At 39.2% G+C, this 27,307-nt stretch overlaps 1 protein-coding gene across 1 annotated transcript; it reads right to left on the reverse strand.

The window, feature by feature from the left end:
• Positions 1-2,385: 2,385 nt before the first annotated feature.
• Positions 2,386-26,245, reverse strand: TRMT11 (tRNA methyltransferase 11 homolog). The gene is made up of 13 exons (XM_053972624.1): positions 26,138-26,245; positions 24,624-24,689; positions 23,809-23,882; positions 22,540-22,621; positions 22,345-22,437; positions 21,214-21,348; positions 19,403-19,559; positions 14,684-14,764; positions 13,866-14,030; positions 12,436-12,508; positions 11,579-11,710; positions 8,293-8,413; positions 2,386-2,967 (listed from the first exon to the last, which is right to left on the reverse strand). Exons 1-13 carry the CDS (start codon positions 26,210-26,212, stop codon positions 2,836-2,838), a joined length of 1,386 nt encoding a protein of 461 aa, XP_053828599.1. The 5' UTR covers positions 26,213-26,245; the 3' UTR covers positions 2,386-2,835.
• Positions 26,246-27,307: the final 1,062 nt, after the last annotated feature.

The raw sequence follows: 27,307 nt of genomic DNA on the forward strand, positions 1-27,307 counted from the left end.
AAAAGCTTTTTTGTATGCTTCTACTTGTGTCTCTTTGTTTTAACGAGAAGATCAAGAAGCAGCAACGCCAGCACTGATTGCAGTAGCAGAAACAAAAAAAATTGGTTAGAGCTTTTGTCCAGGTCTTGTTTCCATGTGGGTTCTCTGATGTTTAATGAGAGTTGAACTCATATTACAACCTTTTCCTTGGAAGAGATTGTCTTCTTCTGCACTCCCTCTGCCTATTCCAACAAAAGTGAAGCTCCATTATCTGTAAGACATCATCACACCTTGACCTTCTGTTAAACTTGATCAAATTGGCCACCAATTATAAAAAGTATTAGAGAGATATGGCAGGTAGGGTACACAGTAAATGCACAGAAAATGTTTTCACTACTTTTCCCCTTCCTCTTCCCACACATATGTGGTAGGCTTGCAGTCAGAACACCACCACCAGGTAAAGGGATCCTATAAAAAGAGGGAGCTCTTTCCCTTTGCTGCCTTAACAAATTGCTCTCTACAGCAAGAGACAGCTTCTGCCCATACGACCTCGCAGCCGTTTTCAGCTCCTCCCTCCATCCCATTTGCCGCAGCACAACAAAGCACTCCAAAAATAACATTTATTTTTAAAAACTGGAAAATGGCACAAACCACCCCAAAGGAGAGAATGACAACGGCATGAGTTCAGCGCGGGCTCATGAACTGACGCTCCCCGCCAGGGACAGGAAACTGGAACCTCATGGAAAGAGACTGAATGGAACCAGAGTGAAAGGAAGTGCCAGAAGCCGCGGCCACCGATGGCCAAATCCTGCCGAAAGGATAAGTCAGCCGGCCGGCAGCCCTGCGCTAGGGAGAGAGCCAGGACTGTGTCACAGCACTACATCTATAAATGCCTGTGCTCTGGAAGTCTGCATGCACAACAGGCTGGAGCGTGCACACTAAGCATGGAGAAATTTAAAGATGAGGAACATTTCCAAATGATAGCTTCAAAGCTGGGGATCAGCAGCGACTGAACATCTGATTTCAATTCTAAATGATTTCTGATTAGCTAATGTTGATGCAGTACCCCAAATACACTGACTGTTTCTGTTCAAAATGGTATCCTTCAGTAATGACAGAGCTGGTATGTATGGATTGCTAAACAAAGGCCATTCCACTGCTGAAGGGACTAGAAGTTGGACCAGGCAAAGGAGAAATAAACTAAATCTGAACAGGCAGAGCCAGATTTGCCACTACCCTACCTCATGTACAACCACTTAGATAATGTGTAAGGCAACTTTCAAGAAAATGGAGTTATAAGTGCATAATAAATACATCTAAAAAAATTCCTTGCCTATGAAGAATGCAAATTATTTTTAATTTGTTAAGTAATAAAAGATGAATACTAAATTGTAATGCTGAAATGCAGACAGGTTTTCAGAAGCAGTCAGTTTTTGATGTAATATTTTCAAATGATCAATTCAAATTCTGCTCCTGAAAAATTTTCTGAGCTTTGATCTCACTCCAAGTTGAGTCCAGAATGACTATTATATGGCTGACATTAAAAGTGTCAAAACAAAGCGATTTATAATGGAAACACAGAAAATAAATCACTATTTGAGAACTTTTTAACACACCACAGATTACAGCCAGAAGGCCAGACTAAGTTGTCACTGAGTTTGTAAGCTTTCCTGCTGCAGCTGAGGACCACAATACAGAGAAAAGAAAATTCAGTTAATGAACTCAATCAGATACAATGACCTGTGCCTTCCTTGGAGAGCCACTTAAAAATTATGATCTACAAAGACACTAACATGACCACAGTCAGCGACCTGCAGCAAAATGAGCAACAAAATTCCTCTGGCTGGAGCACAGATGCATTCACCAAGGCCCTGCTTGGTGAACACAGACCAAGAAGAATATGTGACCATATTTGACCACCAAAATGAGCAGAGCCATTAACATCCTAAATTAATGGGCTTAGTGGTTTTCAAATGAGGTATTTCCATGATGGACGTGGTGTGGATTCAGCAAAGTCTGCCCTTTAACAAATACAGCTTTGGTTTCAAAGATTTGATTAGGCTTAATACCATTAGGGAACCATTACTGATTTTATGTTGTTGTTGTTACTGGTTTAACTATCGATTTCTGAACCAAAAATTGAAGACAGTTGGCGTTACCAAGAGTCAAGGTTTAGGAATGCAAAAGCAAATCCAAGGTACAGATGAGCTTCAGATGTGGACAGGTTTCACAGGATTTAATAGGCTCTCCAGAGTTTGTCAGGTCACAGAGGCTTTTCTTTTTGTGGGGTGTGCATGAGTCCAGTTGTTTCTTTGCGTTTGCTGTTTGTTTTAAACACTTGTGACCTCAGCCAGAGCAAGTGGAATTCATATGAGCAGTTATTGCATGCAAGAATTAAAAAAAACCTCACGATAACCTTGGTTTATTGTACACCATTTACAGAAAAAAACAAAACAAATGAGAATGATCTTCTTCATCAGCAATCCCTGATCACACCACGTGTTTTTAAAACAGCCAGATGTTCACAGTTTAAGAAGCCAAATAATACTACTACTTTCTTGTAAACGTTAATGGTGAAAGAACAATAATAATGGTTTTAGTCAATCATCATTAGTACTTGAAAGTACAAATATAAATTAAATAAGACTCAAAAAACTTGTACAATAAAATCTGCTATAAACAAAGCTAATTAAAAAGAACTGCTCCCAACCTGGGTTGTGGGTTTCATCTTGTTTTAAAATTAAAAGCAGTATTTATTTTTCTGAAGCATCCAAATGAATGTTCATATCCAGATGTCCTTACAAAGAAACATGGTTTTCATTCTTTTCTCATTTTTTAAGCTGTTTATATAATATTTTACTTCTGATTGTCCTTTTCTTCCTTGGCAATCCTCTTTGTCACACCACTGAAATACTTCTCACGGAAAGAATTGTGTCCCCTGTATGGCATATACTGACCATCCAACAAGTAAGAGTTCGCATCTTGATCCTGCATGGCATCAAAAGACAAACATTAGATTTGAGGGTAGCGTGTTCAGCACATATTGCCATCACTCTGCCTCCAGACTGTTTCAAACCATTACGTGCCAGGGTAAGGTAGTTAGGTTTTTGTTTTACAGCTCAACAGCACACACTTAAGTTGCTGTTGCTGAAAATATCTCAGCTGACATCACCAGAATCCCACCCTTAAACGATCAAATGAGCACAGGTACCATGCACCACACAGGTTACTTTCCAGAAAAAGTATTTTCAGGAGAATTCAGTCAGTCAGAGGTCTGTGGAAGGCAGGCACAAACAGAAGACAAACACAAATGGCTAAAATGAGTTCCTACAGTTACTGAAGCACATTCAGAGAATTTTTTTTTCTGTGCAGCATTCATGTATTTCTGAAAGTTAAAGCTGACACAGTAAATCCCTACATGTAATACCTATTTGACACCAGCCAAAAACACAGTTTAGAAAATTGGCCCACTGTATATACAAAGGTTTAGTTCATCATGTACTGTGGCTTTATACAATTAAGATACTTGTCAGCTAACATTAGCAATGCTGTAAGATAAACATTACATCAAACTTTAATCTGAGTGTTAAAGAAAACTGATGGCAACTTCTAAAAACAGTTTTATGCTTCTGCGTGATGTCAGTTTATCATTATGCTCAAAAGCAGGAAGAAACAATGACAACCGGCCTCATACAGAACAACTGAACGGCACAAGGAGAAAAGAAAAAGAAGCACACAACAGAACCAAGCCTCTATTCTGCCATGTGTTTCTTCTCAGGTTTTTTTAACCAATGCAGTAACATGGACATTGGTTCACTACCTTAAAATGTTTAGTTATTTGTTCATATTTGAAAATAAAGTTACTGTGGAGTGTTTTAGCATTAGTAGGAATATGGAAGTAGTTTTCAATCAATATTTTCATATTACAAGAGTGTAACAATGCAAGGATGAACATAATCCTAGTGGACAATCTCTCCCTTCAGCTTTTGTAGCTTTTTCTGGGTTTTCACCTACCAAGATCAACATCTCTCCTAGCTCCGGATAACTTAACGAGCATTCTAAAGGAGTGGAAGAAAAGGTTTTTCAACAAAGCAAGACGCTTGTGTGCATGTAGAAGGGCCCTCTTCTGGACACAATGAGATATTACTTCGAAGAAGGTCTCACCTGCTATGAAAGCAGACATCAGGAATGTGACACCAGCTTAAATTAACTTGCTAAATGTTCATCTACATAATAGATATGTAGATATCTATTATGTAAAGCATGTACACCAGTAGCAACAGCTCTATTTAAATACTGCATTGTTGGAAAATAGCAGGAGAAAATTACTTCAGGAAACCAAATGCAAGCACAGTATTATCTACTATTTTGGTCACCTGTGGGAGACTGCCGTCTCCATGACTATTCTCAGGCTGATAAACAACAAGCTTTTAACATGTTTGTGAAAAAACTGAAAATTACAAAATTGCTATAGACAGGAAACAAGAAGGATTTAAGACATACTCCTCTCACAGCCAGCCTATACCCATTTCTCCAGCCACTTGTTGGAAAAGAGCACTTTTTCTTCCCTTGAAATTCCAGGTCAGAATTCCTTCTTTGACATAAACATATATTTTTATATCATTGGGATGTTTTAACAAGAATGCTATGTAATTCACTTATTTTGAGAAGTGGATGGGATATTTGACCCTGAAGGATAATGATACATAGATCAAAGATACTCTAAGATAAAAATTAATTCCCACAACCTCTAAGAGGTCACGCATGTGTATACAACATTCATCTTGATTCCATAGGAAACAAAATACTGATTTGGTAAGAAGAGATGAAGGAGTAAACTACCCTCTCCTATACCTCCAAGCTGGTTAGGGCAAAGAGAGGATGTGCTGTGTAGAAGAACAAACTTCATGTAGAATACAGGTGTAATAGGGGCATCTGATGGAAACAGGCTTGGGAACACCGCACAGCAGAATCTCATCTCAAAAATCTAGGAGCTCTGCAAATACTGCTCGCTAAATGAGAGATCTGCAGTCAGGCATGGATTTCACAGGAGAGATTACAAAGGAAGTTCCTGGCCCACATCACAATAATTCCAGTCTAAGAGGTTCCATTCCCTACCTCTCACCTGTACAGGCATGACTGTCTAATAAAGATGGCAATTACTTAAAAAAACTAAAAACAACAACAACAAAAAAAAAGCCCCACCAAACACCAACAAGAATGGGAATTGTTCCTTAAAACAGGGAAAAAAAAATAAGAAATCCTGAACTACCTGGAGATACCAGTCACTGTTGAGATTTACTAGTCAAAGGCAGTGTGAGGACTTACCAAAGTAACTGAAATTCTTGGATTTCAGAGACTAAGGATTTCCAAACAAATGCTAATTTACAGTATTTTGTATCAAGGAGCTGAATGGGTGCTATCTGAACACCAGGGATAGGCTTCATTTTAACTCATTTACAAGAAAATTACTTGTAAAGGAAACATTAACAATTTATTTGTTCTAAAGACAACACTAAAATAGGTTTTAGAGATCTCAAATAATGAAGAGGTGGAAGAGAAGGGGATGCTGAATGATAACAAGAAAATGTTGTTTAGATCTTGGCAAATATTAAGTGACATTCTAAATATTTTTATTCATCTAGCATGCCCCAGTTCAGCTTCAAGGCAATTACACTCATTTAGCTTTTGTTTTAAAAAGTGTCTTCCTAGCCTTATCACTGCTTCCTACCACTCTACATCTGGTGCTGGACAGTAGCTATAGAAACCACTTGAACTAATGTTATAGAGCTATAAACAAAAAGGAGCAGTTACCAAACCAGAGACAGCAGGGTCATATACCCAGGAACAGACACTGCTAAATTCAGTAGGAAAAATTCTACACCAGTAACAACTCCAGAGTGACCACGTGACATGGAAATGCTTGACCCATTCAGCAGGGTGGGTTTGTGTGCCTGGTGCTTCACAGTCCCTTCCTAGACAATCATATGCTCAGAGTTTGTCCTTCAGCCAAGTTTTCTGTTACATCTTACTACGTAATTTCTAGGCATCTCTCTTGGCATTAAAAAAGTGGGATGCCTAAGAGGGAGGGAGAAACATAGGGCTCTGGGCTGAGGTTGCAGTTGCACCTGCCCCACCCACCCTGGGTTTTGTGGGGACAGTGTGCAGATGTGCCGTGGGGGAGGCAGGAGGGGAGTGTGCATTTTGGGGTGAATGCTGTGCTGGGAGGAACAGTGGCAAAAGTTGTCTGAAACAGCAATCAAAAAAACCAAAACTCTTCTGCTCATATTGTGCACATGTCGGAAGAGCATATTCGTATCAACACTGAGTTCAGGAAGAAACCTTTTCCAGTTGGCACAATTTCACTGTGAACTTAAAAAGAACAGATTGGATGCTTACAAGACAGTGAGTTATATACCAGGTTTGTGAGGTTTTTAATACAACATATGATCTCTCCATGCTTATGATTTCTTATGACAGATCAATACTTCACCAAGACAAGCTCACTTTTTGCCTTCACTTTGGTCTCCGTTTTACTACAAACAATTCCAATCAAATTGCACCATCAATTTCAGCAACTGACTGAATTCATCTCCAGTTAAGAGTTTATTTAAAATGTTAATAGTGAAATCAAAATTTGCTGTGAAATCTGCAATTTCTTATTGGTGGCAAACACTGGGGAAACTGAAGAACTGCATAACAGTAACTTGATTTGTAACATTTCTTATCCATTTGTAAATGCTGTACTAAGCTGAATTAAAAGGCAATTGAGGGCTGTTACAAACCAGTTAAATAATACAGACAGGAACCGTCTGGAAACATACATGTTAGGTATATCTATAAAAAAAATCACTCTTTCACTTAGGAAAAAGCCAAGCAGACAAAAGTGTAACTACTGAATTTTATGGTCATATCTGAGGAGTCAGAAGTATCCAATTCAAAGGTTGCTCAGGATATTAATAGAAGAAAAAACATGTTCCAGCTAAGGGACACTGGGGTGGGGAAATCTTAGACACCAAAACGAAGTCCTAAACAAAGCAGGCAGTGGCTAAGGATTCAACATGCATTTTGTTCTCTAGACAAGTTTTGCATCATCAGAAACCACACATGGGTTCTGGTATCTTTAAATTATCTAACAGACATCTGGAATACTGAATGTGAGCACTTGCACAGTCTTATCCAAGCAGCAAGCCTGCCAATTAGTCTCAGGTGCTCAGAGCTAAGCACTTCCAGACATGAACCTGCCAATCCATGAACTGAAGAACAGGTGATGCACAAGAGGAGAGTAACAAATGACGCAAGTCTGTTTGCAGAAGGGTTGATAAATTTTTTGGGTTAGAACATGTTACCCGACAGCACTGGTAGCAATCAAACTGCTGCCAAAAACCTCCCTGAACACCCTGAGATGCACATGTCAAAAACTTTCATCATCTAACCTCCTGGTTTGCTACTGGTGAAGTTGGCAGCTCTGAGGGTGAACTCCACACAGAGTGTTTATAAAGATCAGGTGTTGCTTGAGAACTGCAGTCACCACAAGCATTATGAAGGCAGCACTGAACCCCTGCTGTGTCAGTAGTGCAAACACCACACAGACACAGCAGCCTGACTGCATCTCCTGCCATCTGAAACAGCTCTTCCAGCTGACAAGGAATGTACTAAAAACACTTACTCACTGAGTGCATTTTCATTAAGGATTTGCCTCACATGTGTTTAGCATTTCTTGTAACAGTATTAAGTGAGAGAAGCAGCAAGAATGGAAAGAAGACCTGAATGCAATATTCCCTGGTCTCAATGCCTCAGAGGGGCACTTAGTGTGTCACAAAACAAAAAGAGAAAAAGGAGCCAGTGTGCTCTGCTGTACTTGTCACAACTTCAATATTATTCCAAAAGCTGAAATGTACCACTCTAAAGATGAAGTAACAGAATTAAATAAGGTTTGCCTGTACTGCAAGACCCACAAAGATATTTAGTATTTACTTGGGCATTCAGACACACTTTGAAATCAATGGAAACTTGGGCATTAAGGCAAAGCCTCTGTGGATGGGATTTAGAAGTGACCGTAAGTTCAAAGATCTTTTTCACACTGTCAAGGGACTTTTTCAGGATGAAGAGTTTACCAAAAACTGAGAATAAAAAGGAAGAAACGAAAACCAGAACAGTCCCTTAAATCACTGCTCAATTTTACAAAGGCACTAACTCTGATCATAAAAACCTAAGTGTGACAGAAAAAAGGATCAAATGCTGAATAGCACGAACTTGTCACGAACGCAACAGCTACTATTTTACACAATATGATCAAGAATTCAAGCTTACCTTGAATTCTTTCACCTTTTCCATGGTTATGAGGCGCCTTGATGTGTGGCTGGAAAGCAGCTGCTCGCAGTTGCTAATAAGTTTCAGGCATGGATGGCGGGGAATGATCTCTTCTGTGTATCTGGAAGAAATAATCATTCTTAATGCTGTAAGCTCATGAAGTGGAAGACCTGCATCTGAAACAAAATTCTTACAGACACTTCACAAAAAGGTTCACAGTTGAAAGTTGTTATGCACTTTAACCTGATTAAATAAATTCAGATATTGCTGCTCCAAATTTCTGACATCATATATTCCAATCATCTTGCAGTGTGTAGAATAAATTAAAACCTCATAGTAAAGAGACACTCTCCCCTTTTTCTGCACGTATTTAAATGAAGTTAATGTATGTACACATGGGCCTCTCTGTATAATTTCAAGTACAAAATATCTCAGCCAACCAGGAATAATAACTTATTCAGTCAGAGCTGTGATTTTAAAAATATTTTCCACAGTCAACATATATGAGGTTGCAGGAATAAGAGACTTTACTCTGGCTTCCTAAAAGGGAGATCACTGCACTTCTATTTCAAATCTTATTAAGCCAGCTCTTACTAAACAGTAACATTTCCAAACTTCAAAATTTGGTATTACAAATTTATCTCATTATAATTGCTTTTTCTAATGGCAAAATAAAAATCCACCATCATTTAACATTATATAGGATTTAATTATAAGCCAACGTTGCTACTGTCTACAGAAGCAAGAGTTACAGTGTTTTAAATGCCCCACCTCATAAGCATACTAGCTTCTATATACAAAGTGCTTTCTCTAAATTGCTTTCAATCCTTCTATTTCTCCAAATGCTGAAAGAGAAATTTAAAGATTTAAGAGCTTTGTAGGGGACTACAGCAGCAAGAAGTATTAACCTAGCTAGTATGATAAATATGAAATATCCTTCCTATATACTGAAACATAGATCAGTCATTTATTCCTAGATTTTGTAATAAGCTTTCATGTAACAGTTATGAAAAGATAACACAGAAAATGGGATCTGGTATTGTTAGATATGATTTTGTACAAAATACCTGCTCCTATGATTCTCCAGTGTTTGGGGGTTAACAGAAGTCAGACATTGAAACACAGAACTGAACAACTTAATACCTATGGCTTGATTTTCAAAGGTACAAATGAGGAGCTTCACATTTTGCCTATAAAGAGGTGGATTTTCTGAATGAAAGTAAAGGTGTTGGTCTGGATTAAAACAGGATCTATCTAGGTGCTGATGGAAAACTTGCATTTCTTAAGATAACAGCTATTAAATAAGTAACTCAATCCCAAATACAGATCTGCAAATAAGAAAAAAACGCAAACAGTACTGCCTCTTTGCTTTACTCCAAAATTTCCAAACCATAAAACTACCTTTCAGTCACTTCTCGTGTAGAAACAAGTATCTGCTTCAGCTAGGTAAAGTCAGAAGATGCTTTTGGCAAAGAAGAATGAAATTAATTCTCAACTGCTTTTTCAATTACACAAGACTTTTGATGCATCCAGTACCACCAAACTGACTTTCTTTTACAAAGGTAGGCAACCTGCCACAACATTTTAGAAGCTTCTCTCCATAATCATACAGAAGGCTGACTTTAATGGAATTAGAAGAATTTGGACTCAACAATGATTTCAATGTCTGATTGAAAGAGTAAACTCTGGAGTGAGATGCTATCTTGAAGAGGGACAGATCACTATCACTTTGTTAAAAAGCCTTTTCTGTTTGCATTAATGAATGTGTTTCTACATTCTTTCAGGTAAAACTCAGAAACATGTCAAGAAAGAAATACAGAAGCAATGATTTTAACAGACATCCAATCCAATAGTTTCAGCTTTAATTTAAGATAATATACAAAGATCTCAAAAAATGAAACTCAAGGCAGATGTTGCCAAGGGATATTTGACAGTGCAACATGTTAGTAGAAAGTATCTTCTCTTCGCCCCTCTTAATTGCTTTAGTGCCCCATGTTCATTTTTACAGCTAAAATAAAGTGACTATCCTACTATTCTATGCTAATTCTAGCAACTTTAGTATTTCAAGTCATAGCATGATGTACAAATTCACTTTTTAAAAGTGAACTCAACTAGACCTCCCCAAAACAGCAACTAAAGTTGACCCCAAATATGAAGTGAAACACTTTACACTGCTGTAGTAAGGAAGCATGCTTTTACCAAAATTCAATGAGCAGAAAGAAAAACACTGGTATCTTGATGAACAAAATAAATTCAGTAATTCCAAAGAGATTTCACTGACATGAAGATTAGCTATAATACTATGAATGGCATTGTTTTGTCTGTGAATTGTCTTATGAGAAAAAAGGCTTACAATACCAATTTAATAATTTACTAAAAAACGCAAACTACTAAGTGCACGCTCCTGTTGCAGAAGCATGTAACAGAAATGGCTCCTTTTGATTTCCAAATTTGCAAAAGAGCATGAGATATATAGGACTATCACAAGCATTTTCCATGGTGAAACCAGGGACAATCACCACCTTACATAACAGTATAATTTGACTGTAAATAGAAATATATGACACTGTAGAAACTACCTTCAGAGCACATCTGTATCTGGAAGACACTTTGAAACGGCTACTGTACATCAACTCCTCACTTTACAGTAAAAAATCTTTACAAAAACAAAACAAAAAAACCCCTCTAACCTAATCTAAGAGATGGTGAAATAAGGCATGCTTTTCCTTATGCACTCAGCTGTGATCCCAGGCTGTGCTCCTGAGCAGGCGGGATCCCGCAGTCTCTGCTGGCCTCTCTCGTCCCTAACAGGGCTGCTCTCAGATGCATCCTGCCTCTCACTGCCATCTCTTGGTCACTTGACTTTTATTTCTCAGAAGAAAGCTAAATCAGTAGTGACAAACCCCAAAGAACCAAGGATGATTTTTACAAACCTCTATCAACTACTTTAACAGAAACATATACTAATAACTAGCCTTGCTTCTACTGTCTTAGAAATCTATCTGCACCTTGAAAGTCTTACTTTTTAAGCTTAAACCTCAACCCACTGGACATGCATTTACAATGACATGCAAAGCCATTTTCTGTTCCGTAACAGTCAGGAATTATCTCCTTTCAAAAGCTCTGTTACAAAATGTGGCCTCCCTCATATAAAGTTTAAAATATAAAGTCTGGGCATTACTCTTAAGTGCTGGTACTATGGAAGCTCCTATGTCCCAAAGGAAAGCACAGTGAGAATGCACCATCCATTCTGACACACAACACAGCAGAAATTAACAGTACATACTCAGGCCTGTATATGGGCAGCCAGTAAACCAATCTTCCTCCCATCACCAGATATTCTGCCCCAAACTTCAAGAGGTCAAAAAAGATGTCACTTAGATGGTAACTGGATGAAATGAAGAAGTGATTTTCTGTGCTGAAAAAAAAGTACAAGTGTAAGCAAACACAAGAGCATGGGTAAAACCTAAATTTTTAATAGTAATTAAAAAAAAAAAAAAAAATCAATACACTAAGCCACAAAAGCACTTCCTGAGCTTTGCAAAGCTACTTAGGACAATCCAGGAGTACAACTTCTACTATGAGGAATACAACTTCTCAAGTTCCTCCCTAACTGTCTCTTTGACTTCCACATGTACTAAAGATAATCTGAAGAACCACAGCTATGCTGGCAATAGTTATTTTGCACAGAATCTTTCTAAAGGAATTAAAGTCAGAAGGCAAGGAAGGCCAAGCAGTGGAGAAGCCATGAGGTATCTCTGAAAATAAAGGAGCAGTGGAAAATGCAAAAGAAAAAAGTTGAAGGTAAAATTACAGGTATGCCATTTTAGAGTGATTTTGCAGCCTGCAAGGATCAAAGAGAACTTTTCTGGAAATACATGCTAATGGTGGTTCAAAGAGGTGAGAAACAGGATTCAAAATCTGAACACACGCAAAGGACGAGGGAAAACAAAACCAAGAAGTTTTCAGGAAGTGACATAGTGGTTTTGCAAACAGAAACAAAACACTTTTTCTTCTTTAATTATAATTGCTACCATTTTTTAACTTCTGACAGCCAACTAAGAAGTAATAAATATTCTAAAACTGCAACTAGCTTTCCATTAAGACATTTATATTCTATAACAGAAAAGACAGTTTCCCCACCTTCTTTCATCCGATTTAACTGTTTCCTTTTGTGATCCCATTCTGCGAGGTGCTTCTCTGATACCATATGGTGCTAGACAAAGCAAAATGCAGAGATGAGAACCTCACCCTTTGTCCAAGAAACATACAATTACACCATACATACACAACAGTGCACAAACTGTGGCTTATACAAGGTTAAAAAAAATTGAAAGCTTTTATGAAGTAGAAGTGAGTAATGGAAATTTCTTCAAGATCTGTTGAAAGCTTCTTGCTCCAAAAAATTATTTTAAAACTGTTTCAAGGAAATTCCTTCAGCTGTAAGAGCTTCTAGCAGCCTACACGTTTGCTACATGACAAAGGACAATGCTGTGTTATTTCTTAAAAGATATTCCTTAGATTTCCAACATGTGATGAATAATCCCATCCTTTTTTGCTTGACAGACATGAATATGTCCCCTACAGCACTTAACGAACCTTTTTCAAAGTGAAATTAAGAATATCAGAATTTCTTGTCAGCACATTACACAAATGTTAATTCTCACACATAGGAACCAGAGAAGGCTTTTTCTCATATGTTTTTTGCACATTTCTAATAGCACAATCTACTTACTTCAGGTTTAAAAAATCTGAGTTTGTGAGACTTGTTTCAGCATCGCAGAAGCACCAATGTAACCACTGCAGATGTTTTACAAATGGTTTCACACTCAATTCTAAGTCCATATTAATATTCTACATTGTCTTGTTGCCAAACAGGCCAAATAAAAACCAGCAAGCAACCCATGAAGAAAAGTCACACTTCCTACTCCTAATTAGTATGAGTGTGTCATTGCAAAAGCCAGCACTTGAGATCAGAAATTGCTGTATCAAGGTCTTCATTTATCCTCTTGGTTTCTTTTCCCTCTCTTACAAGACAAATGGTGTTTAGTAAATAGGTTTCTAGAAGAGCAGAGGATCCTTTCAAACTGCTCCTGCTTCCAGTAGCTAAGTGTGTTGGAAACACATTGAAATTTCTGTTTGGAAGCACTACATTAAGCACTTAACACAAGTCTCCCAAAGTCCATCAGAGATGCATGGCAGACTCCAATGTGCTGCCAACAGCAACACAGACCATTCTAGTAAGAAGTTTCTATGCATCAATCATGTTATGCTTTTACTGAAGGAGACTTCTTCAAAGGATGATTTTAAGCCATATTGATTTCTGCTGGTGAATGTAACATTCTCTCCATAGAAGTGTCATTATCAGCTTCATTACACATTAATAACTATCCTTAAAATAAATGCAGAGATGTCAAATGCAGATCCAATTTCCATAGTGCTGCTCTCGACAATCATCTCTGGAAACATGGAAGCGGCAGACCTGAGCACTCGTGCAGACATTTAATCAATGTACATGGGCAATAATGTTTTAGTCACTGTTACTGGGCAACAAAAGGCAGTAACAAACTTACGGTCTGTAATGATTGCATCAAACAACATCCCTTTTCTCCATATTGGTCTTGAAAAATCAGCAACGAATGCATCGAGGTAGTATTTCTCTAAACCATACTGTCGGAGACTAGCTCTGATATTTTCATCTGGCCCTCTCCATTTCTGGTTCTTTCTGCTTGCCTTGCCTGGGAGGGGAAGGGGATTGGAAAGGGAAAAAAAAGCATACTCAACAAGAAACTATTATATAAGAAAAGCTTTCATATACTCTACCATTTAAATTAAAGGAAAATAATCTACTGTTACCAAAAAACCTATCAAAAGTACTCACAATAAACTTCATAAGTAGTAAGGAAAAATGAAAATACATGAGAAAAGTTCTGCTGAACCATCTGCACAGCATGTCAAAGAACACAAAGAACACACAGAAAACGTTGGTTTGCAAGATGCTCTCTCCATCCAACAGTCACAACCTTGTCCACTAGGTCAAATATAATTTGTATATTTGCAGAGAAGTAACTATGAGATTAGGGTTCCTGGGTTAGGTTTTGAAGAGCTTCCCACATCATAGGTTAAAAGAGCACATAGCTGTGGTAATGATTACTTGGAACTTTGTTTTGGTCTTCATTATTCTTTTTCAAAAATATTTCCTGCTTAAAAATAAGATAATATCTTAACTAGCGTACATGTGAATATAAATTGGTGAATAAAACTAAGCATGACCAAATAAATCCTGTGAAGATTAATGCTGCTTTACAATCCACTAAGTATCATCTGCTACCATCAGTCTTCTTAAATTACAGAGGGTACGATTTCAGTGGCTTTGAAATATGTAACATACCTAATCCATGGATTGTGTTGTAATCTATATCAGTACCGCACACATATGCCCCAAAATGTGCTGAGGAGATTAGAAGGCCACCTACACAGGGAAGAAAAAAGGCAAAGTATAAACTTCTGTCATAAATGTCACCTGCGTTAGAATTTTTTCCTCAGGAACTTCAGGAGTCTACAGCAGCAGCACACTACACCCAAGGAAAAGAAAAAAAAACCCAAAACAAACACTAAAAAAAGCAGTAGAACTATCAACCAGTTAGAATCACTATGTAATTATAATCAGACATAATAACACTAAGTCCTTTGTCTGCTCTACATGATTTTCCTTATCTTGCTATGCCCTATGTCACTCCTCATCTCCGGATATTGTTCAGAAGTTTTGTTTATGGCTTTCTGTATTTTAAGCAGTAAGATCCTTTAATCATGAACCAAAACTTTTGATGCTACTTTGCAAGGAGCAGAATTTCAAACCGCTGTCAAACAATTGGAAAAAGCATCACCAAACAAATGGCAGTTCTACTGTGTCTGTTCTCAAAGCCAGTTTCTTTAACAGTGTCTAAAAATCAAACTTCTATTAGGGGGCTATTCCCATGTTGTAAGAAACAATGGTTAAGAGCATTACAAATGTAAGTATCTCCAATGTAAACATAAGTATAAAAAACATTTCTGTAATAATTTTCAAGTGTGGAAGCTACATACAAATGCATTTGTCTGTGAGTAGGCTGCCTACTTTGTCAGTAGTTTTACCAATGTTTTATTACTTACTTTGTCAGTAGTTTTACCAATGTTTTATTACTTACTTTGTAATAAAACCAGTTTTTTTAATTACTGCTATTGTGACATGCCTTCCTAATTAAAAAAGAACACCATACCAAAAAAAATGTGTGATATCCCCTTGAAACTGACAACAGCTGAATAGCCCACAGAAAAGAATAAATTACATTAATTCTTTAACAGCTTCCAAATGAAACAATGGACAGACTGCAGGAGATTGACAGATACCTATGTGGTCAAATTATTAATGAAGAGGTCTGTGGCTACCAGAATGGTTTAGAACAGAACAGCAACTGAGAACAGGGCTGTGAACCCCACCGATGTCAACAGTCCTGCTAAATAAAGGGGATGACTGCTGCAGGATGAAGGGCTGACAATTTTCAAGCTGGCTGCGGGGGTGACACCAGTTCTCCCATTCACCAGAAGCATGGAAAGAAGCATCTCAGGTGGCTGCACTGTCCTGAGCCACCCACTGAGCACCAGCACATCTCTAATGTACCCTGTGTGCACCAGAAAACTTCTGCACCATATGGTAATGAACTCTACCAAAACCCAAGGTGAGCGAGAACAAAAAACTTTTAATATTCTTCTGCTTTTTCTTGTGAAATGGATCAGGGAAAAACAAGGTTACTCACCCCAAAGGAATCACCCATTTCCCTTCTTGGCTGCAATCCCTCAGAACAGATGGGCAGTACATCCAGAGGGTCAAGACAAATTTAGCTAGCCCTGACCCCAAGTATGGCATACCACCCAGTCCTACAAAAAAAGTAAGAAGAGAGTCCTTTGCCCATCTAAGAATATTTTTAATCACAGGCAAAAAAGAAGCTTGGAAATCATGAATTTACAGCTTTTAATAAATCTCAGCTTGCACTAGTTCAATTGTGTTCACGCAGAAGGTGCACAGATACTTACATACTCTTACATGGTTAGCCCTTTGATCAGTATATGAAAGGGTTAATCAGGGAATCACTCTGTCCCTGGTGACCTGTAGCAGAATGATGATGGCACAGAGCTTCATGCCTTTCTATCACACACTATTCCTCCACCTCTTCAGCACAGATAAAGTCTGGTCCTCCAGGATGTCAGAGAAAAACATCCTGTAATTTACAACCATGCAGTATCACAAGAATCCTCCAAAAGAACAATCAACAAGATTACTGAGATAACCTGAACTGTCTATGAGGAAGCACAAAATATTCAGGTAAAATACTTGATTTATTCTTCTAGAAGCTTCCAGGCTTCCTTCTGCCAACACTGAGGAAAGACTATGTAAATATGGATGGAAGTTAAAAACACAGTCTTGGCCATTCCAATTCTGCTCAAAAATAAAAAGGAGAATCAAGTCTTTTAAAAGCCAGCCTGGTCAAAGAGCACTTTATATTCCAAGGAAAAATGCCAATTGTCCATTCTTATACTAATGTGAAAGACTCATGATTTGGCTTATGCAGCAAAAACCAGTTTGTTTGCAACTAGCAAGAACCATTTTGCAAGGCCATTCTGGTTTGGTACTATTCACTTTTTTAGTGTAAAAAACCAGGCAGAAACACAGCCAGGTAACAAAGCTGCACTAATAAAGAAATCTGAACTGCAGTTCTTCAAAAGGCTACTCAAATTCTGAATATATATCTTTCCAAACCCATCAGCTCAAAATGACTACATCACTTTCAACTCCAAACCACTTCCCAGAAACTGCAGTGACAGGGCACTGTTGTACTGACAAGCTCAAAATCTTCTGATGGTCCTCAAGAGACAACTGAAATTCCTGGGGTTTACTCAAAAGAAATAGGTGCAAAAGCCACTATTATTTAGTCATAAATACACTCTACTGACAAATGGCATGCCACCCAATATCTCCCGTGTCCCCTTTAATCCCTACCCTTTAATTACAAATGCCTAACAAAAACAAAAAAAAACCAATTTAAATTGTAATTCAAACTACTAGGCAATTTGGGGAGGATTTTGTATATGTTACATATATGAACATATATGAACATATACATAATTCATATACATACATATGAATAATGTATACGTTTGAACCAAAACACATTTGTATTGAATTTCTATAGCTTCATCATTTTTATGTGATTTTTAATTCTTCTGTCTTTACTCTTCCTTTTTATTTTTCTTCAATTTTCATTCCCAAGAGAAAGAATGCTCTCAGAGACTTTATTTTGTGATTTAAGTTAGCAGGTTTTATAGTAAGACAAAATGCCACAGACACCAAAATGAAACCAACTGCTAAGAGGTAAATAGAGGGATTTCCTGAACCTTTCAAAGGACAAGCACGAGGAGAAAATTTCATAAGATATTATTATGCATGAAAAAAATCAGGTCCTATATGAACAAAATTTTAGACAAAAACACAGAGTTCACCAAACCCTTCTGTTTCTAAAAATATCATATCCATACTCTTTTTCTATGTGAAGCATAGAAATGCTAATAAGAATTTATCCTACTAGTGTAGTGTCTCTCTCCCTAACTTCTCTGCAGAGATTTTTCTTCATCTTTCCATTAATATAAGTATTTTTAAATCTATGCATTTCACATGTGGTCACCCTGACTAAAGTTTAGCAAGTTGAGCACGAGTCAGCAGTGCCCTGGCAGCCAGGAAGGCCAAGCATGTCCTGGGGTGCATCAGGCACAGCACTGCCAGCTGAGCAAGGGCGGGGATTGTCCCGCTCTGCTCTGCACTGGGGCAGCCTCACCTCGAGTGCTGGGGGCAGTTCAGGGTGCCACAATATGAAAAAGACATTAAAGCATTAGAGAGTGTCCAAAGGAGGGCAACAAAGATGGTGAAGGGCCTTGAGACCTGAGGCCTTGGTCTGTTCATCCTGGAGAAGAGGAGACTGAAAGGAGACCACAGTACAATTTACAGCTTCCTCACTAGGGAAAGAGGAGAGGAAGGCACTGATCTCTTCTCTGTGGTGACCAGTGACAGGACCCAAGGGAATGGCCTGAAGCTGTGTCTGGGAAGTTTTAGATTGGATATTAAAAAAATAATACCCAGAGGTGGCTGGGGACTGGAACAGATTCCCAAGGGAAATGGTCACAGCCTGACAGAATTCAAGAAGCATTTCGACAATGCTCTCAGGCACATGGTGTGACTCTTGGGGTGCCCTGTGCAGGGCCAAGAATTGGACTCCGATGATCCTTTTGGGTTCTTTCCAACTCAGGATACTCTATGATTCAATTCTAGGTCAGAAACAATGCCTTTGCTACATTTTTGAAGAAACTACTATAGGTAGCTTAACACAATATACTGTGCTTTATAATTATACAGCACAAGCTGACACAATAGATCAGCTATTTCACATACAGCAGAGTTTCCCTAAGGCAAAAAGTACTTCTGTGCCATGCACAGCAATATGTGGAATAAAAGCTCCCCCTCCTGGCTAAGATAAGGAAAGCTCAGCTGGGGAAGGGTACCTTGTGTGAGCAATATTATCCTGAAGACAGGCTGTAACGGCACAACAAAGTGTTCCTCATGGAATGCTGCCATGACCTCACTATTGCTACGCTGTGCTGTATGATCAGAAATGCTCTCAGCACTCCCCTAAAGAGCCAGCTCTAAAATGCTGCTTTGTAATGTCCTGGAAGTGAATGCAGCAAATGCTTAGCCAAATACCAATTCTTGGTCATTTTGATCTTAAGCAGTCCATGACACACATGGATTTGGTGTTTAGGCCATGTGGCATAAAAGACATCAGTGAAGACAGACCTTTTAAAAGTGCAAAATAAACTGTTTACATCTTTGGAATTTGGTGTCCTTCCTCCAAAATCCCTTTCAGGTTAACAAACCATTAATTTTATAAACACCATTTTGCCTTTGGTATCATCTCAAATATCTGTTGAGCACCAGAAGTCATGACACCAGGTAAAAGAGTAGTGCGAACACTAACACAATCTTACAGTTCTTCCCACCAGCTGAAAAAAACCAAACATATACCTGTTCCAACAAATGGATCATATACAATGTCATTGGGTTTTACTCTCCCGTGGTTTGCCATGATGAAGGAGAGGCAGGCATCCATGCTCGTATTTCCAATGAAGTGTCTCTTCTTTACACTGTAGGATTCAATGAGTTCTCTTTGGCCATCTGCAATCTGTTGAAACATTTAAAACCCCTGTCAGATCCTGGATATAAGATATAAACAGATGCACTAACAGACTTGCTTTAGTGACACCATCCAAAACCAGGTAACTTCACTTCTTAACACATCACCTTGCTTTCTGATGTCTGAAAATATGACAGACTTCTTTCCAAGCAACAGATATCTTGGTTCAACACCTAGGTAAATTCTTCAAGACAGAGGTTAAAAATGTACAAACATTTTAGAGAGAAAATTATTTCTAAGAAATTACAATTAGAGTAACTTTGCTATTATTCTAAACATCAGAAAAACAATTCCTGGCAATTCAGACTTAAAAGGATTTCAAAAATATGAGGATTAGGCACGCATGTTAAGACATGCATGCACACACATGGATGCTTAAGGTCAGACAGAATTTCTTTCTTCACTGGCATTTCTGTCCCACTCAAAATCCAAATTTAGGATAGCATTGACAGGTGAGAATTCGAGGGAAAAGCAAACAAAGACTAAATGCTGGCATTTTTACATCAGATTTCCAAAGTACGTTGGAGAAGACCAAAGCAATCCGAAACAAAACACATTCAAATGCTATCCAACACTATCCCCCCCCACCTCTCTCAGCATCAGTCTTACTGGGTAAACAAAATATACCTGCTTATTTTTTCAGGTTGGTTTACTCATTTTTAAACACTTCAGTAATTCAGCACAGATGGGACAACAGCTGCAATGTTTTGCAGCATTACCACAACACAGGGTGCTCACACATCAATCACAGCACAGAGAATATTCACAGGCCCTAACAGATCACTTGAATCTGTAACTTCCCTGTAAGACAAGCCACTGACTACAGCTACACAACCTCTGCAGTGGTCCTCCCTCCTTTCAGCTGCCCTTGACCCAGGACATTGCAAGCCTGTATTCCCACCAGTGGCTAGTGTCATTCTGGGAGATCCTTTGAGGAGCTACTTGTCCTTCACAAAAACATAAAAGACCAGATCAAATTTCCTCAGGATATCCTAATAATGCAGCAGGTTTAGAGTGCATATGGCCAGCAGGCAAGAACATTTGTAGTGAAGACCACAGATGAGAGGCTCCAGACAGTTTTTGTACTTGGTTCCTTCTGCACTGTCGGTGTTTCCTTGGGCAGGCACCTGCCTGTGGGCTTGACTCACTGATGTCCAAAACCTCAGGGATCAGTCTGTACCTTTCCATGGAGGTCCCTGCCAGGATCACTTGAAGCACTTACAGACTGCTCCGGTGAGGCTGATGCCACTCAGCAGGGCCACAAGACATCCACAGTTCTTTACATCTTTCTATGTGTTTGGAACAGGGCTTTCAGCTGCAGCTAGGTCCAAAAAAATGTAACACACTACCCCAGCTGTGCAGTGTCACTGCTGTGCCGAGTTCTCTCAGTGGATGGCAAAACAAAGGTGTGTTTCCAGATACAACTTCATTTTTTTCCACCTCTAAATTGTTCATTAAAGCCACTTTTTCCTAGTCACAGTAAGGACTCGCAAGACTTGCTTCAGAGTATTATGCAATGACAAATTCAGACACTGGTATTTTCTACTTCTATTAAAAGTCCAAACACTTTTTACATTTAAACTTAAGTACATTCTCCTGAAAATACAAGCTTGCAAGAACTGAAGCAAACATGCTCACGCACCCATCTACCGAAATACAGATGAATGGGCTCTTCTGGAACATCGTTTGGGTTCATTCCATAATCTTCCAAAATCCAAAATATGTGTTCTGGATTCTTTAAATTTACTTTTCCTTTGAATGGCAGAAATTCAAGGGCCTATACAATAAAGAAAATATACAAAAATTAAAATATACAAAAATAAACAGGGTCATTTTTTAAAAATAGGTACCTTCCTCCCCCAAGAAAAACAAACAAACAAACAAAAAATCAGCAACCCCCCCCAATTTCACTTGTGAAAAATGGTATACTACTATACAAGTTCAATTTTCAATGGTTTTTTGAAATGCCTTTCTTCTTAACAAAAATAGCTCAAAATTGGGGACCGTAACACTTTTTATTAACTGAACAGAGCTCAACTTCAGAGGAAATTAACTGTGCATAATAATTATACAATTTTCAAGTTACAGAAACAACACGGATGATGAATAATTGATGTGAAATTTCAGTGATGTGCAGCTACAGTTTACATACTTAGCATTATTTCATGTACACAAAAACTGAACAAACAGGGAAAAAAAGCTACGACTTATATAGATAATTTCAGTCTCTGTAAATGAAGTAAATTGAACAAATAGGTGCCAAAATAGAATGTGGAAGAGCAGAAATAAACAGTAATTTGGAAAAATTTCCTAAATTAAATACTGATATAGTTAGGAGGAGAGCACAAGTACAGATAAGAACATGATGACAGAACAGGAGATCAGCACACAATCCACAGCTTGCAGCTGAAGTAATTTGTTCCACATTCTGCAACAATAAAAACCTAATAAGGAGATCAAGTAATAGATTTTCCAAAAATCTAGCACCTAACTCTTGCCATTTGAATCTTGTAGTTCTCAGCAGTAAGCTTCAATTTCCCCAGCACACTGGGCTGAAATCAGCAGTGATATTTGTTTGGCATTGTATATGCCTTAAACAGTCGGTTTATGGGGGGGGAAAATAATTCAGACACAAAAATCTCATTTAGACCTGATAAGACATAAGCCATAAACTTCCTTAAGATCTTGAAGAAACTTAAATACACTGATAGCATGGAATAAGAAAAATATTAATAGATTAAACTAAACAAAGATTTCTTAACCATCTACTTACATCAATCTTTTTTACTTTCTGCGCTTGGGTCAGCGTTTTATTAAATGTATGAATACGTACTTTGTAAGTAGAGTCTGACTGTAGATATGGAAGCTGGAAAAAAAAAGAAAAGGCAAAGACACTTTAGTTAGTACAGATGCAGTGCTATTCAGTGGGCTTAAGGAACCATATTATCCAGATTCTTTATATGTATACCATCTTGTCTGTTGGATAGTTCTTCAAAGATGCATAGAGCTCCCCTGCAGATTTTCCATGGCCCCACAGTTCAAATATAGACCTGAAATTACAAAGTTTTTTAGAGTCAGTCACACAGAGCAGGGAAAATGCCTTACAGATACTTACTCCTTTTAACCTACTTGGCCAAGGTATTTAGGCTTTAATTCATGGAGTATTAAAACTGGCATTTAATTCTAGACAAATGTTTTCGTTTTTGTTTGTAACAAGTATTTTTAATCGCAGGCTGATATTTCACTGATGCTTTTCTTTGTTGGTAACATGTACCAAAAGCTTCAGAACTTTTCATATTGATTAGCAGTGCAATGGAGGTACTCCAGTGATCTTATTCTAAAACTAACACGTCTCCCCACAACCAGCAGTAGGACAGAAAAATAAGCCATGGGCTAGTTAGGCTTTGTACATAAAATTAACATACATTAGCTGAGAGTGCATGGTGTGCAGAACATCTGCAAGCCATTTTGTCACATTTTACTCCCCTAGTTGCCTGCAGCTGCTTTTTGAAGTGCAGTGCTCCATTCTTTAGGCAAGAGCAGAGAGCCTAGGTAAAACTGAACACCTGAAACAACAAGTACTCAACAGGGACCAAGCTCTGAAGAACACAGCACAGACACCACAAGTTTAATATGGTCAGAGGGACATAACACACCTATGCTGCTTCTCATCCTGAACCATACTTCAAGGCCTCTCTCACACACCTCATTAGGAAGCGTGTTATTCAGACACCACTAAAAAGGACCAGCTGGAACAATCACTCTCCAGCATATTCTTTTGCTCTTGAATTTCCTAGAATAGACCTCTGCTGCAGAAGTCAGGGCTGAAGGCTCGGATGCCAGGACTGAGGGAGGGTGACTCAACCTTTCCCTTCCATAATTGTCAGTTTTCACATATCACTGGTTGTATCTTTCAATTCCATACATATTTTAGAAAAAGCCACTAACTCAACATTATACAAGGCACATAAAAAATGAGTGACACTACAAGTGCTGTCTCTGGAGTGAAGAACACCATTTTGAGAGCCTGAATTGATCATACACTGAGTAAAGAGGACAGACAGGCATGCTACATAATCAGTCCTACAAGAGTCCTACAGGCTCCAGCAACACCTTACCAATTCTAGAGGGAAACGGAGACTCTTTATTTTATAACTCCATACAAAATTTATATTTGTGATAATAGAACAGAATCCCACTGCTTAGGTTATTATTTACAAGATTTTTCATCTCTTACTTTGCACATACTGTCCGCTTCATTAGTCCCCTTGCCATCTCTTCTGAAGGAATATTGAGAATCCAAAAGGGAGACTGCAATCAAGAGAAGGTAAGTGATGCAAATACCCAGCTGCAGGATGTCACATGAATTACACAACTACACAGTTCTGTTCTATAAAAACAGAACATGCATACCAAAGAGTAAAAAAATTAATAAAAAATACATCTGCTACCTTTAATCATACAGAGAATGTGGGGATAAAATAATTAATCTGAGACAAAACTGTTTACTCAGCTTGAATGTCTGAGAAATTCTGTTATGTATTTAATTTTTCCAATATAACTGACTTGGTAAAATATTGTTTGCACTTCTCTTGACTATTCATCCGCTAAAGACTGGAAACACCTCGTTACACACAAGCAGTAACTAAATCCCAAAAACATTCTCTGTCCAAGCACTGAGACCAGAATCATATGGCCTCCTAACTGCACTCCTCCTCTGTTTCACTGATTTAGAGGCAAACACCAATTCCAAACTGCTGCTGAGTGTTTTCAGTGTTTAGCTATCCTAAAAAGCAAGGAGAGCTTCCCAGCAGATGGCACTGCTTCTTTTCATGCTGGTAAATGATGACAACCTGAGGTGCATTTTGTGCATTTTTTCTTCCCAGTTCTGAGTCTTTATTGAAATTGTGAAATCCTCAGTTTTGGGAAGATTCCTGATTTTCCTAAGAAACCCCAATATTTATTCAGCTGCGTACAGTTAACGAAAATACAGTAAAGAACATGCTTGCATACCATACACACAGACAAGTAAAATATTTTGTCCTCACTTACATTTATACGAATTTCCTGCTCACCACTGAATTGTCCACCACAAAGGGAAAGCAAAGATGTTATTTCCTAAAGTGAAAATATAAAGATCAGGCTTTAGAATCTTATAAAGAAGAAAAGGAAAAGGGAAAAAAGAGAAAAGAGAAAAGAGAAGAAGCAGCATGACACAAATTCTAATGCAGATGGTAGATAGGGCAGAAGTTCACAAATAAATTCAGATTGTATGTACTATTCATGAACTGAAAATTAAGACTTGCTTGCTATTAAAACAGCTTTCTCAAAATTCATTGGTGAATGTCAGGAAAATTTCAGTAATTAAACCCTACCTTTTCGGATATTCTCCTTCATCAGAATCTTTACTGTTCAATCCTCCACTCTCACAACAATATTCCTCTTACAATATTATCCACTCTCTTCTTAAAATATTTTTCTAAGTATTTCACATAAAAGTGATGTTTCACTAGTAACACTGACCCAGGGCCAGGACCGGCAGATCATCTGGCTAAAAAAAAATCTGTCCTTGCTTGCTCCATTAAGTTTTTGACAAATCATGTTCCTAGCATAGCTCATCACAAAACCAAACAAGGTGAGCAGTCAACAAAATAAAAGAGAAATGGCTCTGCTTCTTTCAGCAGCTATATGAACCAAGTGTCACCAAAAGCTTGGTGATAAAAAGAAATCTTTCTGTGTTACATATATATCATCTCCTTTTTACTTCATCCGATGACCTTGACTAAAGAAAAATCAGGTTGATCATAAATGGAACTTGGGTTCTAGTCCCACAAAGCAAATATGATAGAGAACCTTAATGAAAACAATGAAAATAAAAACTTCAGGACACATTAAACATTTTGTAATATGTAACAGTCCAATCGACAAGGGAACATCACCCTGTGACACAGACCATGGCACTGAGTGCCACACCCAGTCTTCTCCTGAACACCTGCAGGGACGGTGACTCCACCAGCTCCCTGGGCAGTCCATCCAGAGGGGCCCTGGCGTCTGCCCAGGGCAGCACCAGCCGTTCCTGCACCCAGGGCACGCTGGCGGGAGCTGACGAATAACTTAAACAAACTATAAAATTAGTCACCAAAGCCAAAAACTCGAAAGCATTTTTATAACCCCAGCTTCCGCTTCTCACACAGAGCCCCGGGTACTCTGCTGGCAACCTCTCCTAGCGCCAGAGGCTCTGGAAAAGCGAGCGGCAAAGAAAGTGCTGCCTTAAAGCCACCACGCGGAGGCTCTCCCTGAGCCTGGGGCAGGAGGGGGAGCAGGGAGCCTGCGGGTCCCTCCCCACAGGACGCGGGGAGCGGCGAAAGAAGAGGCACCGCCCGCTCTCCCGGAGAGAGGGGACCCCGGCCGGGTCCGGCTCCCCGGCACACCCGGGGCCGCGCTGTCCGGGAGCACCCCGGAGGAGAGGGGAAGAGATGAGAGGGCAGCGCCTCACCCAGCCGCAGCCGCAGCCCCGGTGGCGGTCCCGGCCCCCCGCCCTGGCCCCGGCCCCACGCAGCGCTCACCGGCAGGCGGAACTCGAGGTGCTCCTGCGCCAGCAGCAGCAAATAGCGCCGTAGCGCTGGTGCTGGCAGCGCCATGTCCGGCCATCCCCCGCCTCCCGCATGCGCCGCCGGCAGGGCAGGGCGGGAGCGGCGGGAGGAGCCCGGGAAGGGGCGTGTGACTGAGAGACCCCCGCGGCTCCTGCGGCGTCCGGAGCGGGACCCGGGGTGCGCGAACTCTTCGGGAATTACTGCTCATTTCATCTTCTCATCCTCCTTGTAGTTATATTTTGGGTGTGCTTTATCACGCACGCCACGTGTCAGTGCAGCAGTGCCTGCGTGTGGTTTATAAATAGCTCCGTGTACACTGGGGACACGCTCCCTCAGGGGTGTTTCACTGTCAGGAGCGCGCTGCGGCCTCTCCCGGCCACGTTTAAGGATCTGGAGCATTAAATAACATTAAGAATTAAGAGATGCCAAAGGAGTCGCATTCCTTTTTCCGTGGGAAGGAGGTCAGTGCCGGCGGCTTGGGTGTCGCAGCAGGTAGAGAAACATTCCCAGGAAAGCGGCAGAGGGCAAAAGTGGCAGAGGGGCAAAAAGGGGTTTGTCTTGGGGATTATGTTTTATTTTAATATCTAGTCTTGATAATTGTAATCCTGTACTCACTGGTCTCCCTGTTGTGTTGATCTAAAAGTTTAATCTTATCCAGAATTCGGTAAACTGTATTTTAGGACCAGGCCAGCTCAGCACTGAACCCATGTTCTGTGTTTTATGTGCTGATGTTGTTGGGTTTGTGGGTTTGGTTTTTTTTTTGGTGTGTTTTTTTTTGTTTTGGTTTGGGTTTTTTTTAGGGGTTTTTTTTAGGGGTTTTTTTTGTTTTTTTTTTTTTAGGTTTTTTTTGGTTTTTTTTTTTTTGTTTTGTTTTTTCCTAGATGGCTAAGATTTTGCTTATGACCTATGAGCACTGCACGGGACACCTTCTTGATGCATCTCCATAATCTCATCCTGCAGCTTCTCCAGTTATCCCTTCCGGCAGTAATCAAAACTGAGTTTACTGTGAAGCTTTAGCCCTGATGATTGACAAGAAAGTAATCTAAAGCGACCTGGCACCTAAACGTGAGCTTTCCTAGAAGAGAAAGAAAAGGGGTAGATGTGGGTCCAGCTTGTTCACCTCAGTAGTTGAATGCTGAGACC

Source organism: Vidua macroura, chromosome 3 (genome assembly GCF_024509145.1).
Source record: "Vidua macroura isolate BioBank_ID:100142 chromosome 3, ASM2450914v1, whole genome shotgun sequence".
Classification (NCBI taxonomy): Eukaryota; Metazoa; Chordata; class Aves; order Passeriformes; family Viduidae; genus Vidua; species Vidua macroura.

Bases quoted from the DNA above. Each gene is read 5' to 3' on its own strand.
- TRMT11 (XM_053972624.1), bottom strand. From the start codon at position 26,212: ATGGCGCTGCCAGCACCAGCGCTACGGCGCTATTTGCTGCTGCTGGCG. The intron at 21,349-22,344 runs GTAAGTAGATGG...TTTATTGTATAG, and splicing joins AGAAAGTAAAAAAGATTGAT to GCCCTTGAATTTCTGCCATT. The intron at 14,765-19,402 runs GTATATGTTTGG...TTCCCTGTGTAG, and splicing joins TGATCCATTTGTTGGAACAG to GTGGCCTTCTAATCTCCTCA.